General features: G+C 47.3%; 1 protein-coding gene across 6 annotated transcripts in view; it reads left to right on the forward strand.

The window, feature by feature from the left end:
• LOC110500336 (cyclin-dependent kinase 17) overlaps positions 1 to 15,122 on the forward strand; it is a 65,951-nt gene that overhangs the window by 49,916 nt on the left and 913 nt on the right. For 4 of the 6 annotated variants that reach the window (XM_036959786.1, XM_036959799.1, XM_036959794.1 and 1 more), the window contains exons 7-15: positions 749 to 958; positions 5,098 to 5,160; positions 6,685 to 6,808; positions 7,073 to 7,193; positions 8,566 to 8,663; positions 8,849 to 8,954; positions 10,258 to 10,300; positions 10,798 to 10,888; positions 14,733 to 14,810. In XM_036959786.1, the coding sequence (XP_036815681.1) occupies positions 749 to 958; positions 5,098 to 5,160; positions 6,685 to 6,808; positions 7,073 to 7,193; positions 8,566 to 8,663; positions 8,849 to 8,954; positions 10,258 to 10,300; positions 10,798 to 10,888; positions 14,733 to 14,810 (934 nt within the window). Of the gene's footprint in view, positions 1 to 748; positions 959 to 5,097; positions 5,161 to 6,684; positions 6,809 to 7,072; positions 7,194 to 8,565; positions 8,664 to 8,848; positions 8,955 to 9,139; positions 10,072 to 10,257; positions 10,301 to 10,797; positions 10,889 to 14,732; positions 14,816 to 15,122 lie in introns of those variants that run through there. The other 2 variants (XM_036959818.1, XM_036959829.1) reach the window with 2 other exon arrangements.

The following is a 15,122-nucleotide window of genomic DNA, read 5'->3' on the forward strand; positions in this document are numbered from 1 at the left end:
CTCTGTCACCCCCCCTCTCCCTTTCTCATCTCTCACCCCCCTCACCCTCTGTCACCCCCCTCTTTACCTTTCTCATCTCTCACCCCCTCCCCTCTCTCACCCCCCTTCCCCTCTCTCACCCCCCTTCCCCTCTGTCACCCCCTCTCTCCCTTTCTCATCTCTCACCCCACTCCCCTCTCTCATCCCCCTCTCCCCCCTCCCCTCTCTCATCCCCCTCTCCCTCCTCCCCTCTCTCATCCCCCTCTCCCTCTTCTATCCCTCTCCCTTTCTCATCTCTCACCCCCCTCCCCTCTCTCATCCCCCTCTCCCTCCTCCCCTCTCTCATCCCCCTCTCCCTCTTCTATCCCTCTCCCTTTCTCATCTCTCACCCCCCTCTCATCTCCCTCTTCCATCCCTCTCTCATCCCTTTCTCATCTCTCTCATCCCCTCTCATCTCCCTCTCACCCCCCCTCTCTCCCTTTCCCCTCTCTCACCCCCCTTCCCCTCTGTCACCCCCCTCTCTCCCTTTCTCATCTCTCACCCCTCCTCCCTTCTCTCATCCCTCTCTCCCTCTTCTATCCCTCTCCCTTTCTCATCTCTCACCCCTCTCTCCCTCTTCCATCCCTTTCTCATCTCTCTCATCCCCTGTCATCTCCCTCTCTCACCCCCCTCTCATCCCTTTCTCCCTCTCTCCCTTTCTCATCTCTCTCATCTCCCTCTTCCATCCCTCTCTCTAATCTCTCTCTCTCTCTCCCCTCTCTCCCTCCAGGGAACGTATGCTACAGTGTTTAAAGGAAGGAGCAAACTGACAGACAACCTGGTGGCTCTGAAGGAGATCAGACTGGAGCACGAGGAGGGAGCACCTTGCACTGCTATCAGAGAGGTGTCCTTACTGAAGGACCTGAAACACGCCAACATAGTGACGCTGCACGACATCATCCACACAGACAAGTCCCTGACGCTAGTCTTCGAGTACCTGGTGAGAGGCCCAAAAACATTCCCTTCTGTTATAACTTCTAGCCTACGGTGAAAAGACTAGATAATAGCCTACGGTGAAAAGACTAGATAATAGAATGTGAAATGAAAGCGATAGTTTGACAAATACAATGATCTTATTTTTCGTTCATGTGCTGTTGGTTGATCCTTAATAAAGTATTTTTAAGTTCATATCACTTGTAGTCCCAGCAGGTTCTATCTAGTGGATGCTGTGTTGGGTGTTTTGTGTTGCTGCTGTATTCTGTGCCCCTTTCTGTTTGACAATGACTGGTTTACTTCCGGCGCCGATAGAGATGGCCGCCTCGCGTTCCTAGGAAACTATGCAGTATTTAGTTTTTTTACGTGCTATTTCTTACATTGGTACCCCAGGTAATCTTAGGTTTTATAAGATTAGGCTTTATATATAAGAGCAACGTCAACTCACCATCATTACGACCAGGAATATGACTTTCCCGAAGCAGATCCTGTGTTTTGCCCACCACCCAGGACAATGGATCGGATTCCAGCCGGCGAATCAAAACAACGACGCCGTAAAAGGGGCAAACGAGGCGGTCTTCTGGTCAGGCTCCGGAGATGGGCACATCGCACACTGCTCCTCAGCATACTACTCGCCAATGTCCAGTCTCTTGACAACAAGGTTGATGAAATCCCAGCAAGGGTAGCATTCCAGAGAGACATCAGAGACTGTAACGTTCTTTGCTTCACGGAAACATGGCTCACTCGAGAGACGCTATCGGAGTCGGTGCAGCCAGCTGGTTTCTCCACGCATCGCGCCGACAGAAACAAACATCTTTCTGGTAAGAAGAGGGGCGGGGGGGGGGGGGTATGCCTTATTGTTAACGAGACGTGGTGTGTTCATAACAACATACAGGAACTCAAGTCCTTCTGGTCACCTGACTGAGAATTCCTCACAATCAAATGTCGACCACATTATCTACCAAGAGAAATCTCTTCGATTATAATCACAGCTGCAAATATTCCCCCCCAAGCAGACACCTCAATGGCCCTGAACAAACTTTATTTGACTCTATGTAAACTGGAAACCACATATCCTGAGGCTGCATTCATTGTAGCTGGGGATTTTAACAAGGCTAATCTGAAAACAAGACTCCCTAAATTGTATCAGCATATCGATTGTGCTACCAGGGCTGGTAAAACCCTGGATCATTGTTATTCTAACTTCTGCGACGCATATAAGGCCCTCCCCCGCCCTCCTTTTGGAAAAGCTGACCACGACTCCATTTTGTTGCTCCCTGCCTATAGACAGAGACTAAAACAGGAAGCTCCCCCGCTCAGGTCTGTTCAATGCTGGTCCGACCAATCTGATTCCACACTTCAAGATTGCTTCGATCACGTGGATTGGGATATGTTTACGCATTGCGTCAAACAACAACATTGATGAATACGCTGATTCGGTGAGCGAGTTTATTAGCAAGTGCATCGGCGATGTCGTACCCACAGCAAATATTAAAATGTTTCCAAACCAGAAACTGTGGATTGATGGCAGCATTTCCGCAACACTGAAAACGTGAACCACTGCTTTTAACCAGGGCAAGGTGACCGGAAACATGACCGAATACAAACAGTGTAGCTATTCCCTCCGCAAGGCAATCAAACAAGCCAAGCGTCAGTATAGAGACAAAGTAGAGTCGCAATTCAACGGCTCAGACACAAGAGGTATGTGGCAGGGTCTACAGTCAATCACGGATTACAAAAAGAAAACCAGCCCCGTCGCGGACCAGGATGTCTTGCTCCCAGACAGACTAAATAACTTCTTTGCTCGCTTTGAGGACAATACAGTGCCACTGACATGGCCTGCTACCAAAACATGCGGACTCTCCTTCACTGCAGCCGAAGTGAGTAAAACATTTAAACGTGTTAACCCTCGCAAGGCTGCAGCCCAGACGGCATCCCCAGCCACGCCCTCAGAGCATGCGCAGACCAGCTGGCTGGTGTGTTTACGGACATATTCAATCAATCCTTATCCCAGTCTGTTGTTCCCACATGCTTCCAGAGGCCACCATTGTTCCTGTTCCCAAGAAAGATAAGGTAACTGAGCTAAACGACTACCGCCCCGTAGCACTCACTTCCGTTATCATGAAGTGCTTTGAGAGACTAGTCAAGGACCATATCACCTCCACCCTACCTGACACCCTAGACCCACTCCAATTTGCTTACCGCCCAAATAGGTCCACAGACGACGCCATCGCAACCACACTGCCCTAACCCATCTGGACAAGAGGAATACCTATGTGAGAATGCTGTTCATCGTCTACAGCTCAGCATTTAACACCATAGTACCCTCCAAACTCGTCATCAAGCTTGAGACTGGGTCTCGACCCCGCCCTGTGCAACTGGGTACTGGACTTCCTGACGGGCCGTCCCTAGGTGGTGAGGGTAGGTAACAACATCTGATCCTCAACACTGGGGGCCCCACAAGGGTGCGTTTTGAGCCCTCTCCTGTACTCCCTGTTCACCCACGACTGCGTGGCCATGCATGCCTCCAACTGAATCAAGTTTGCAGACGACACTACAGTGGTAGGCTTGATTACCAACAACTATCAGACGGCCTACAGGAAGGAGGTGTGTGTGGTGTCAGGAAAATAACCTCACACTCAACGTCAACAAAATATAGGAGATGATCGTGGACTTCCGGAAACAGCAGAGGGAGCACATCCACATCGACGGGACAGTAGTGGAGAGGGTAGTAAGTTCCTCTGCGTACACATCACGGACAAACTGAAATGGACCACCCACAACAACCTCAGGAGGCTGAAGAAATTTGTCTTGTCACCAAAAGCACTCACAAACTTCTACAGATGCACAATCGAGAGAATCCTGTCGGGCTGTATCACCCACCGTCTGGTACGGCAACTGCTCCGCCCACAACCGTAAGGCTTTCCAGAGGGTAGTGAGGTCTGCACAACGCATCACCGGGGGCAAACTACCTGCCCTCCAGGACACCTACAGCACCCGATGTCACAGGAAGGCCAAAAAGATCAAGGACAACAACCACCCAAGCCACTGCCTGTTCACCCTGCTATCATCCAGAAGGCGAGGTCAGTACAGGTGCATCAAAGAAGGGACCGAGAGACTGAAAAACACCAATCTCAAGGCTATCAGACTGTTAAACAGCCATCACTAACATTGAGTGGCTGCTGCCAACATACTGACTCAACTCCAGCCACTTTAATATTGGAAAAGTGTATGTAAAAAATGTATCACTAGCCACTTTAAACAATGCCACTTAATATAATGTTTACATACCCTACCTTACTCTTCTTAAATATACTGTACTCGATACCATCTACTGCATCTTGCCTATGCCGTTCTGTACCATCACTCATTCATATATATTTATGTACATATTCTTCATCCCTTTATACGTGTGTGTATAAGGTAGTTGTTGTGAATTGTTAGGTTAGATTACTTGTAGGGTTATTACTGCATTCTTGGAACTAGAAGCACAAGCATTTCGCTACACTCGCATTAACATCTGCAATCCATGTGTTTGTGACAAATAAAATTTGATTTGATTTTGTTTGCCCCTTCCTGTTTGACAATGTCTGTCCCTTCCTGTTTGACAATGTCTGTCCCTTCCTGGTCGACAATGTCTGTCGCTTCCTGTTTGACAATGTCTGTCGCTTCCTGTTTGACAATGTCTGTCGCTTCCTGTTTGACAATGTCTGTCCCTTCCTGGTCGACAATGTCTGTCCCTTCCTGGTTGACAATGTCTGCCCCTTCCTGGTTGACAATGTCTGCCCCTTCCTGGTTGACAATGCCTGCCCCTTCCTGGTTGACTGAATGCCTGCCCCTTTCCGGTTGACTGAATGCCTGCCCCTTTCCGGTTGACTGAATGCCTGCCCCTTCCCGGTTGACTGAATGCCTGCCCCTTTCCGGTTGACTGAATGCCTGCCCCTTTCCGGTTGACTGAATGCCTGCCCCTTTCCGGTTGACTGAATGCCTGCCCCTTTCCGGTTGACTGAATGCCTGCCCCTTTCCGGTTGACTGAATGCCTGCCCCTTTCCGGTTGACTGAATGCCTGCCCCTTTCCGGTTGACTGAATGCCTGCCCCTTTCCGGTTGACTGAATGCCTGCCCCTTCCTCTCCACTCACTTGTAGGACAAGGACCTGAAGCAGTACATGGACGACTGTGGGAACATCCTGAGCATGCAGAACGTCAAGGTGAGTGTAGTGTCTACAGATCGCCTGCCCGGTCTCCGTATCGCTGTAGATATGCAAGGCTCCTTCAGTGCTAAAAGCCTATTCCCCCTGCTGGTGACTAGTGGAACATCGACTTAATCACTTGAACGTGTCAAGCTCAATTCCAACAAAAGTGTTGTTTTTTTTTAAAGCGTACAAACGAGCGTTGTACTAGTCAGTGAGAGAGAACATACGGGCCTCGAGCATCTACGGCATCATAGCACGTCAAATTAGAAAGCAAGTCTATTTTTCTTACCTCTACGCGGAGTAATGCTGGTAAAGTAAGCAGATAAATTACGTGGGTCGCTTGTAGAAAAGGAATTTGGGGAGTCATTATGATCTTACCAATGCTAAGTAGACTAAAGATGTAGTTTAACATGTGTTGGGCTTGAAACTAAGGTTTATCAGTCAAATAGGCTCCATATTTGAAAAGAATTGCAACCTGCCTGTGGTGATTTCCATCATATAGTCGAGGCAGACTACGGCTGGAAAACTCCAGGACTCTGATATCAAGAGGGAATACTGTAGAAAGAACGAGATGTAGTTGTTTATAAATGGCTTGGATTTATTAGAAACAACATCCTCATAAGCTAGCAAATCAACAACTAGTCCAGCTACGGTGGCCCCCGTAGGACATCTAAGGTCAAAAGGAATTCCCGGCCTCCCGGGTGGTGCAGTGGTTAAGGGCCCTGTACTGCAGCGCCAGCTGTGCCACCACTCTGGGTTCGCGCCCAGGCTCTGTCGTAACCGGCCGCGACCGGGAGGTCCGTGGGGCGACGCACAATTGGCATAGCGTCGTCCGGGTTAGGGAGGGCTTGGCCGGTAGGGATGTCCTTGTCTCATCGCGCACCAGCGACTCCTGTGGTGGGCCGGGCGCAGTACGCGCTAACCAAGGTTGCCAGGTGCACGGTGTTTCCTCAGACACATTGGTGCGGCTGGCTTCCGGGTTGGATGCACGCTGTGTTAAGAAGTAGTGCTGTGGGTTGGGTTGTGTATCGGAGGACGCATGACTTTCAACGTTCGAGCCCGTATGGGAGTTGTAGCGATGAGACAAGATAGTAGCTACTAACAATTGGATACCATGAAATTGGGGAGAAAAGGGGGGTAAAATTCAAAAATAAATGTAAAAATGTTTAAAAGGAATTCCCGGTGGCAGAATAGCGAACAGTTTTATTATGGATTTTCATGCCAATTCGGTTGTCATACGCTACCCAGAGTTTGTGAATTGATGCTTGCTACTCTCACACGCAAATGTCACGCCGTTGACAGGTGTCTGTGTGATTTTTAGTTTCACACCACAAATTTAAATTCTCTCTGGAAAAAGGGAAAAATAGTTATTCTGATCGAATGGAGATATTCGAGAAACTAACAAGCCTTTGTTCCTACCCATGCACAGTAGCTGAAGATGATTATCATTTTTCTGATTACACTACATGTTTTATATTTCCACCGAAGTGTCCTGACTACCAGCAGAGGTCTGACATCATCTTTGTTGTTTTGTCTCAGATCTTCTTGTTTCAGATCCTGCGAGGTTTGTCCTACTGTCACAGACGGAAGGTTCTACACAGAGATCTGAAGCCTCAGAACCTGCTCATCAACGAACGAGGAGAACTCAAACTGGCCGACTTCGGTAAGAGACATGTTCTCGTTCTACCCAGGTTTCTGGGGAGTTTATAACGCTCTTCACACTTTCCTGCAGACCTGAACCGTACTCAGCTAGCTCCGATATTTCCTTTTCACTTAGTCTGATTTCTGCAACTATGGTGGAGGCACAACCAGGCCAGCACAGTACAGGTCAGCTTGGTTCAGTTCGGCATGATTGCTGACAATGAGCCGGTCTATTCAGTGAAGACAGTAATGTTCCATTGTGTAACTCCTTGTTATTTTGTTCCAGGTCTGGCCCGGGCCAAGTCAGTCCCCACTAAGACGTACTCCAACGAGGTGGTGACGCTCTGGTACCGACCTCCTGACGTTCTACTCGGATCCTCTGAGTACTCCACACAGATAGACATGTGGTGAGTGAGCTGAGGTGACATAGAACCATGAGAGAACCAACATAGAACCAACAGAACCAACGTAGAACCATGAAAGAACCAACGTAGAACCATGAGAGAACCAACGTGGAACCGTGAGAGAACCAACATAGAACCATGAGAGAACCAACATAGAACCAACATAGAACCATGAGAGAACCAACATAGAACCATGAGAGAACCAACATAGAACCATGAGAGAACCAACATAGAACCATGAGAGAACCAACAGAACCAATGTAGAACCGTGAGAGAACCAATGTAGAACCGTGAGAGAACCAATGTAGAACCGTGAGAGAACCGGCGTGGAACCGTGAGAGAACCGGCGTGGAACCGTGAGAGAACCGGCGTGGAACCGTGAGAGAACCGGCGTGGAACCGTGAGAGAACCGGCGTAGAACCGTGAGAGAACCAGCGTAGAACCGTGAGAGAACCAACGTAGAACCGTGAGAGAGCCAGCGTAGAACCGTGAGAGAACCAGCGTAGAACCGTGAGAGAACCAACGTAGAACCGTGAGAGAACCAACGTAGAACCGTGAGAGCCAGCGTAGAACCAACGTAGAACCGTGAGAACCAGCGTAGAACCGTGAGAGAACCAGTGTAGAACCAACGTAGAACCGTGAGAGAACCGACGTAGAACCGTGAGAGAACCAGCGTAGAACCGTGAGAGAACCAACGTAGAACCGTGAGAGAGCCAGCGTAGAACCGTGAGAGAACCAGCGTAGAACCGTGAGAGAACCAACGTAGAACCGTGAGAGAACCAACGTAGAACCGTGAGAGCCAGCGTAGAACCAACGTAGAACCGTGAGAACCAGCGTAGAACCGTGAGAGAACCAGTGTAGAACCAACGTAGAACCGTGAGAGAACCGACGTAGAACCGTGAGAGAACCAGCGTAGAACCGTGAGAGAACCAGCGTAGAACCGTGAGAGAACCAGCGTAGAACCGTGAGAGAACCAACGTAGAACCGTGAGAGAACCAACGTAGAACCGTGAGAGAACCAGCGGAGAACCAACGTAGAACCGTGAGAGAACCAGCGTAGAACCGTGAGAGAACCAGCGTAGAACCATGAGAGAACCAACGTAGAATCATGAGCATTTCTTGAGAATGGGTTATCAGGAGCCATGATCTTCTAATCTGAATTATATATGCAAAACTGAAATCCATCCTGACCCCCATATCGACCTCTGTATCTACCACGCTCTGACGTCCTTATGTTCCCTTGAATAATGAGAATAGCCATGCATCTAATTTACAGTGGAGGGCAGGAAAAGTTAAGTGAATGTTGGGTACAGACTCCCCTTATGAAGACCTGTATTGACTCTATTTGACCCCGAACCTCATCTTTTCAACCCCAGGGGTGTGGGCTGTATATTTTATGAGATGGCTGCCGGGAGGCCTCTGTTCCCTGGCTCTACTGTGGAGGACGAACTGCACCTCATCTTCAGACTGCTGGGTGAGTGCTGCCACCTGGTGGTGGGAAAACAACATGACATGGTGAAATAAAATATATCTGCTCTCTGTAATGTGTGTGTGTCATTTGAATTTGCTTGTATTAAATTATACTTTTAACCTACATCTTTGTAGACAGTCAGCTGCTATGCTAGAGCCCCTGTGACTGCCCTCTCCACCCTCCAACAGGAACACCCTCAGAGGACAGCTGGCCTGGCATCTCCTCCATGGAGGAGTTCAAGTCCTACAAGTTCCCCAAGTACAAGACACAGCCCCTCATCAACCATGCTCCCAGGTATGTAGGGCTACAGGCCTGGGTACAGATCTGTTGGAGTGGTTACATCATATTAAAGGGACAATTTTCACTCATAATTAAATGTTTGTCAGATGTTTTCAGACCGACAAGAGTAGGACACTAGTAGACCACGTTAGACCACTGCAGAGTTCTAAAAACATCTGACCCTCGTTGATTTGAAGCAGACGCCTTTTTCCGAAGAAACTTACAGATTCCCACACAGCAACATGTCCTTAAATCAGCTGGTGTCCAGGGAAATGAACATGAGCTGGTGTCCAGGGAAATGAACATGAGCTGGTGTCCAGGGAAATGAACATGAGCTGGTGTCCAGGGAAATGAACATGAGCTGGTGTCCAGGGAAATGAACATGAGCTGGTGTCCAGGGAAATGAACATGAGCTGGTGTCCAGGGAAATGAACATGAGCTGGTGTCCAGGGAAATGAACATGAGCTGGTGTCCAGGGAAATGAACATGAGCTGGTGTCCAGGGAAATGAACATGAGCTGGTGTCCAGGGAAATGAACATGAGCTGGTGTCCAGGGAAATGAACATGAGCTGGTGTCCAGGGTAATGAACATGAGCTGGTGTCCAGGGAAATGAACATGAGCTGGTGTCCAGGGAAATGAACATGAGCTGGTGTCCAGGGAAATGAACATGAGCTGGTGTCCAGGGAAATGAACATGAGCTGGTGTTCAGGGAAATGAACATGAGCTGGTGTCCAGGAAAATGAACATGAGCTGGTGTCCAGGGAAATGAACATGAGCTGGTGTCCAGGAAAATGAACATGAGCTGGTGTCCAGGGAAATGAACATGTCGTAACACTGGGTGTTTCCTTTTACTGAAGTGGAATTACTGGCCCTTCTGCTTTCAAAGGGGGTTTTGTAAGAGAAAAGTTTTTGTTTGTGTATGTGTGTGCGTACACCTCCCTTCCTGTGGAGGAAATCCTGTGGAATAGTTTACTCTGCTTCTTTCCTAGAGTTCACTACACCACCATGAGTCACTCCCACTGATCTAACACCTTTACCACTGCGCTCTCTCTCTTTCTCGCTCTCTCTCTTTCTCGCTCTCCCTCTTTCTCTCCCTCTTTCTCTCCCTCTTTCTCTCCCTCTTTCTCTCCCTCTTTCTCTCCCTCTTTCTCTCCCTCTTTCTCTCCCTCTTGCTCTCTTGCTCTCTTTCTCGCTCTTTCCCTCCCTCCCTTTCCTCCATCCCTCCCTCCCTTTCCTCCCTCCCTCCCTCTTTCCCTCTTTCCCTCCCTCCCTCTTTCCCTCCCTCCCTCCCACCCCCTCCCTCTCTGTGCTTCTCAGGTTGGATACCGATGGCATTGAACTGCTGCTGTCATTTCTCAAAGTGAGTCCCACTACAGATGCAAACAGATTGACTCATTTGAATAAACAATCCTCTGAGTTGCACCACTGCTCCGACACCTGTATCTGATAAACGGCAGCGTGTTGTTGTTACATTGGGACAGTGTACTTGGTAGAATTTCAAAGGAAAACTTAGTGTACATAAGGCTTTGACACACAGCAGTAATAACTTCACCAGAATGCAGATGTTTACAGTGCACTGCTGCAGAAGTAATATTGTGTATTTATGTAGCTTTATGGAGTTGCATTGTGGCATATTTAACATAGTTATTTAACTTCCTGGAGGCAGGAATTAATTAGCAGAGTGTGGATGTTTCCTCTATCATGGCTTTCCTGTCCAAGAACACACACACACACACACACACACACACACACACACACACACACACACACACACACACGCTTATTAAACAAACACACACACACACACGCGCTTATTAAACAAACACACACACTGTTTCTCTGTTGTTGCTTTCTCAGTACGAGTCCAAGCAGAGGATGTCTGCAGATGAGTCGATGAGACAGCCTTACTTCAGGAGCCTGGGGACACACGCACACACACTGCCAGAGAGTGAGTAATATATACACACACACACTGCCAGAGAGTGAGTGATATATACACGCACACACACTGCCAGAGAGTGAGTAATATATACACACACACACTGCCAGAGAGTGAGTAATATATACACACACACACTGCCAGAGAGTGAGTAATATATACACACACACACTGCCAGAGAGTGAGTAATATATACACACACACACTGCCAGAGAGTGAGTAATATATACACACACACACTGCCAGACAGTGAGTGATATATACACGCACACACACTGCCAGAGAGTGAGTGATATATACACGCACACACACTGCCAGAGAGTGAGTGATATACACACGCACACACACTGCCAGAGAGTGAGTGATATACACACGCACACACACTGCCAGAGAGTGAGTGATATACACACGCGCGCACACACACTGCTAGAGAGTGAGTGATATACACACGCGTGCACACACACTGCCAGACAGTGAGTGATATATACACGCACACACACTGCCAGAGAGTGAGTGATATATATATACACACACACACACACACTGCCAGAGAGTGAGTGATATATACACACACACACTGCCAGAGAGTGAGTGATACACACACATAAATATATATACAGTGCCTTGCGAAAGTATTCGGCCCCCTTGAACTTTGCGACCTTTTGCCACATTTCAGGCTTCAAACATGAAGATATAAAACTGTATTTTTTTGTGAAGAATCAACAACAAGTGGGACACAATCATGAAGTGGAACAACATTTATTGGATATTTCAAACTTTTTTAACAAATCAAAAATTGAAAAATTAGGCGTGCAAAATTATTTAGCCCCCTTAAGTTAATACTTTGTAGCGCCACCTTTTACTGCGATTACAGCTGTAAGTTGCTTGGGGTATGTCTCTATCAGTTTTGCACATCGAGAGACTGAAATGTTTTCCCATTCCTCCTTGCAAAACAGCTCAAGCTCTGAGGTTGGATGGAGAGCATTTGTGAACAGCAGTTTTCAGTTCTTTCCACAGATTCTCGATTGGATTCAGGTCTGGACTTTGACTTGGCCATTCTAACACCTGGATATGTTTATTTTTGAACCATTCCATTGTAGATTTTGCTTTATGTTTTGGATCATTGTCTTGTTGGAAGACAAATCTCCGTCCCAGTCTCAGGTCTTTTGCAGACTCCATCAGGTTTTCTTCCAGAATGGTCCTGTATTTGGCTCCATCCATCTTCCCATCAATTTTAACCATCTTCCCTGTCCCTGCTGAAGAAAAGCAGGCCCAAACCATGATGCTGCCACCACCATGTTTGACAGTGGGGATGGTGTGTTCAGCTGTGTTGCTTTTACGCCAAACATAACGTTTTGCATTGTTGCCAAAAAGTTCAATTTTGGTTTCATCTGACCAGAGCACCTTCTTCCACATGTTTGGTGTGTCTCCCAGGTGGCTTGTGGCAAACTTTAAATGACACTTTTTATGGATATCTTTAAGAAATGGCTTTCTTCTTGCCACTCTTCCATAAAGGCCAGATTTGTGCAATATACGACTGATTGTTGTCCTATGGACAGAGTCTCCCACCTCAGCTGTAGATCTCTGCAGTTCATCCAGAGTGATCATGGGCCTCTTGGCTGCATCTCTGATCAGTCTTCTCCTTGTATGAGCTGAAAGTTTAGAGGGACGGCCAGGTCTTGGTAGATTTGCAGTGGTCTGATACTCCTTCCATTTCAATATTATCGCTTGCACAGTGCTCCTTGGGATGTTTAAAGCTTGGGAAATCTTTTTGTATCCAAATCCGGCTTTAAACTTCTTCACAACAGTATCTCGGACCTGCCTGGTGTGTTCCTTGTTCTTCATGATGCTCTCTGCGCTTTTAACGGACTTCTGAGACTATCACAGTGCAGGTGCATTTATACGGAGACTTGATTACACACAGGTGGATTGTATTTATCATCATTAGTCATTTAGGTCAACATTGGATCATTCAGAGATCCTCACTGAACTTCTGGAGAGAGTTTGCTGCACTGAAAGTAAAGGGGCTGAATAATTTTGCACGCCCAATTTTTCCGTTTTTGATTTGTTAAAAAAGTTTGAAATATCCAATAAATGTCGTTCCACTTCATGATTGTGTCCCACTTGTTGTTGATTCTTCACAAAAAAATACAGTTGTATATCTTTATGTTTGAAGCCTGAAATGTGGCAAAAGGTTGCAAAGTTCAAGGGGGCCGAATACTTTCGCAGGGCACTGTATACACTGCTCAAAAAAATAAAGGGAACACTAAAATAACGCATCCTAGATCTGAATGAATGAAATATTCTTATTGTATACTTTTTTCTTTACATAGTTGAATGTGCTGACAACATAATCACACAAAAATTATCAATGGAAATCAAATTTATCAACCCATGGAGGTTTGGATTTGGAGTCACACTCAAAATTAAAGTGGAAAACCACACTACAGGCTGATCCAACTTTGATGTAATGTCCTTAAAACAAGTCAAAATGAGGCTCAGTAGTGTGTGTGGCCTCCACGTGCCTGTATGACCTCCTTACAACGCCTGGGCATGCTCCTGAGGGATCTCCTCCCAGACCTGGACTAAAGCATCCGCCAACTCCTGGACAGTCTGTGGTGGATGGAGCGAGACATGATGTGCTCAATTGGATTCAGGTCTGGGGAACGGGCGGGCCAGTCCATAGCATCAATGCCTTCCTCTTGCAGGAACTGCTGACACACTCTAGCCACATGGGGTCTAGCATTGTCTTGCATTAGGAGGAACCCAGGGCCAACCGCACCAGCATATGGTCTCACAAGGGGTCTGAGGATCTCATCTCGGTACCTAATGGCAGTCAGGCTACCTCTGGCGAGCACATGGAGGGCTGTGTGGCCCCCCAAAGAAATGCCACCCCACACCATGACTGACCCACCGCCAAACCGGTCATGCTGGAGGATGTTGCAGGCAGCAGAACGTTCTCCACGGCGTCTCCAGACTGTCACGTCTGTCACATGTGCTCAGTGTGAACCTGCTTTCATCTGTGAAGAGCACAGGGCGCCAGTGGCGAATTTGCCAATCTTGGTGTTCTCTGGCAAATTCCAAACATCCTGCACGGTGTTGGGCTGTAAGCACAACCCCCACCTGTGGACGTCGGGCCCTCATACCACCCTCATGGAGTCTGTTTCTGACGGTTTGAGCAGACACATGCACATCTGTGGCCTGCTGGAGGTCATTTTGCAGGGCTCTGGCAGTGCTCCTCCTGCTCCTCCTTGCACAAAGGTGGAGGTAGCGGTCCTGCTGCTGGGTTGCTGCCCTCCTACGGCCTCCTCCACGTCTCCTGATGTACTGGCCTGTCTCCTGGTAGCGCCTCCATGCGCTGGACACTACGCTGACAGACACAGCAAACCTTCTTGCCACAGCTCGCATTGATGTACCATCCTGGATGAGCTGCACTACCTGAGCCACTTGTGTGGGTTGTAGACGCCGTCTCATGCTACCACTAGAGTGAAAGCACCGCCAGTATTCAAAAGTGACCAAAACATCAGCCAGGAAGCATAGGAACTGAGAAGTGGTCTGTGGTCACCACCTGCAGAACCACTCCTTTATTGGGGGTGTCTTGCTAAATGCCTATAATTTCCACCTGTTGTCTATTCCATTTGCACAACAGCATGTGAAATTCGTCAATCAGTGTTGCTTCCTAAGTGGACAGTTTGATTTCACAGAAGTGTGATTGACTTGGAGTTACATTGTGTTGTTTAAGTGTTCCCTTTATTTTGTTGTGCAGTGTATATACAAAGAGTGTTCTGTGTGGTGTGTTCCTCATCTTTCTCTTTTTAACTTTATATTTCTGACACGTGTGTTTGTGTGACAGGCATATCCATATTCACCCTGAAGGAGGTTCAGCTGCAGAGAGATCCAGGCTATAGGAACTCTAACTATCCTGAGTCAGGTTAGTGGAGTCCGTCAGGGATCCAAATTAGTACCACTTATATTTATTATTATTATTATTATTATTATTATTATTATTATTTATTTATTTTTGGAAAATATATATTTTTTATTTGTATTTTTATATATTTTTTACTAACACTCAAAAACACACCGGTCCCTGAAAATATATTTTATAGCGCCTCTAAATAGTCTCCATTGACCTACTTTATTAACATTCTATTCAGTTGACTTAGCCCTCTAATACACTACTGCTTTAACATAAAACAATAATAGTATTGTAATTATTCATTTCTACTTTTCGTTTTGTTGT

Source organism: Oncorhynchus mykiss, chromosome 2 (assembly GCF_013265735.2).
Source record: "Oncorhynchus mykiss isolate Arlee chromosome 2, USDA_OmykA_1.1, whole genome shotgun sequence".
Lineage (NCBI taxonomy): Eukaryota > Metazoa > Chordata > Actinopteri > Salmoniformes > Salmonidae > Oncorhynchus > Oncorhynchus mykiss.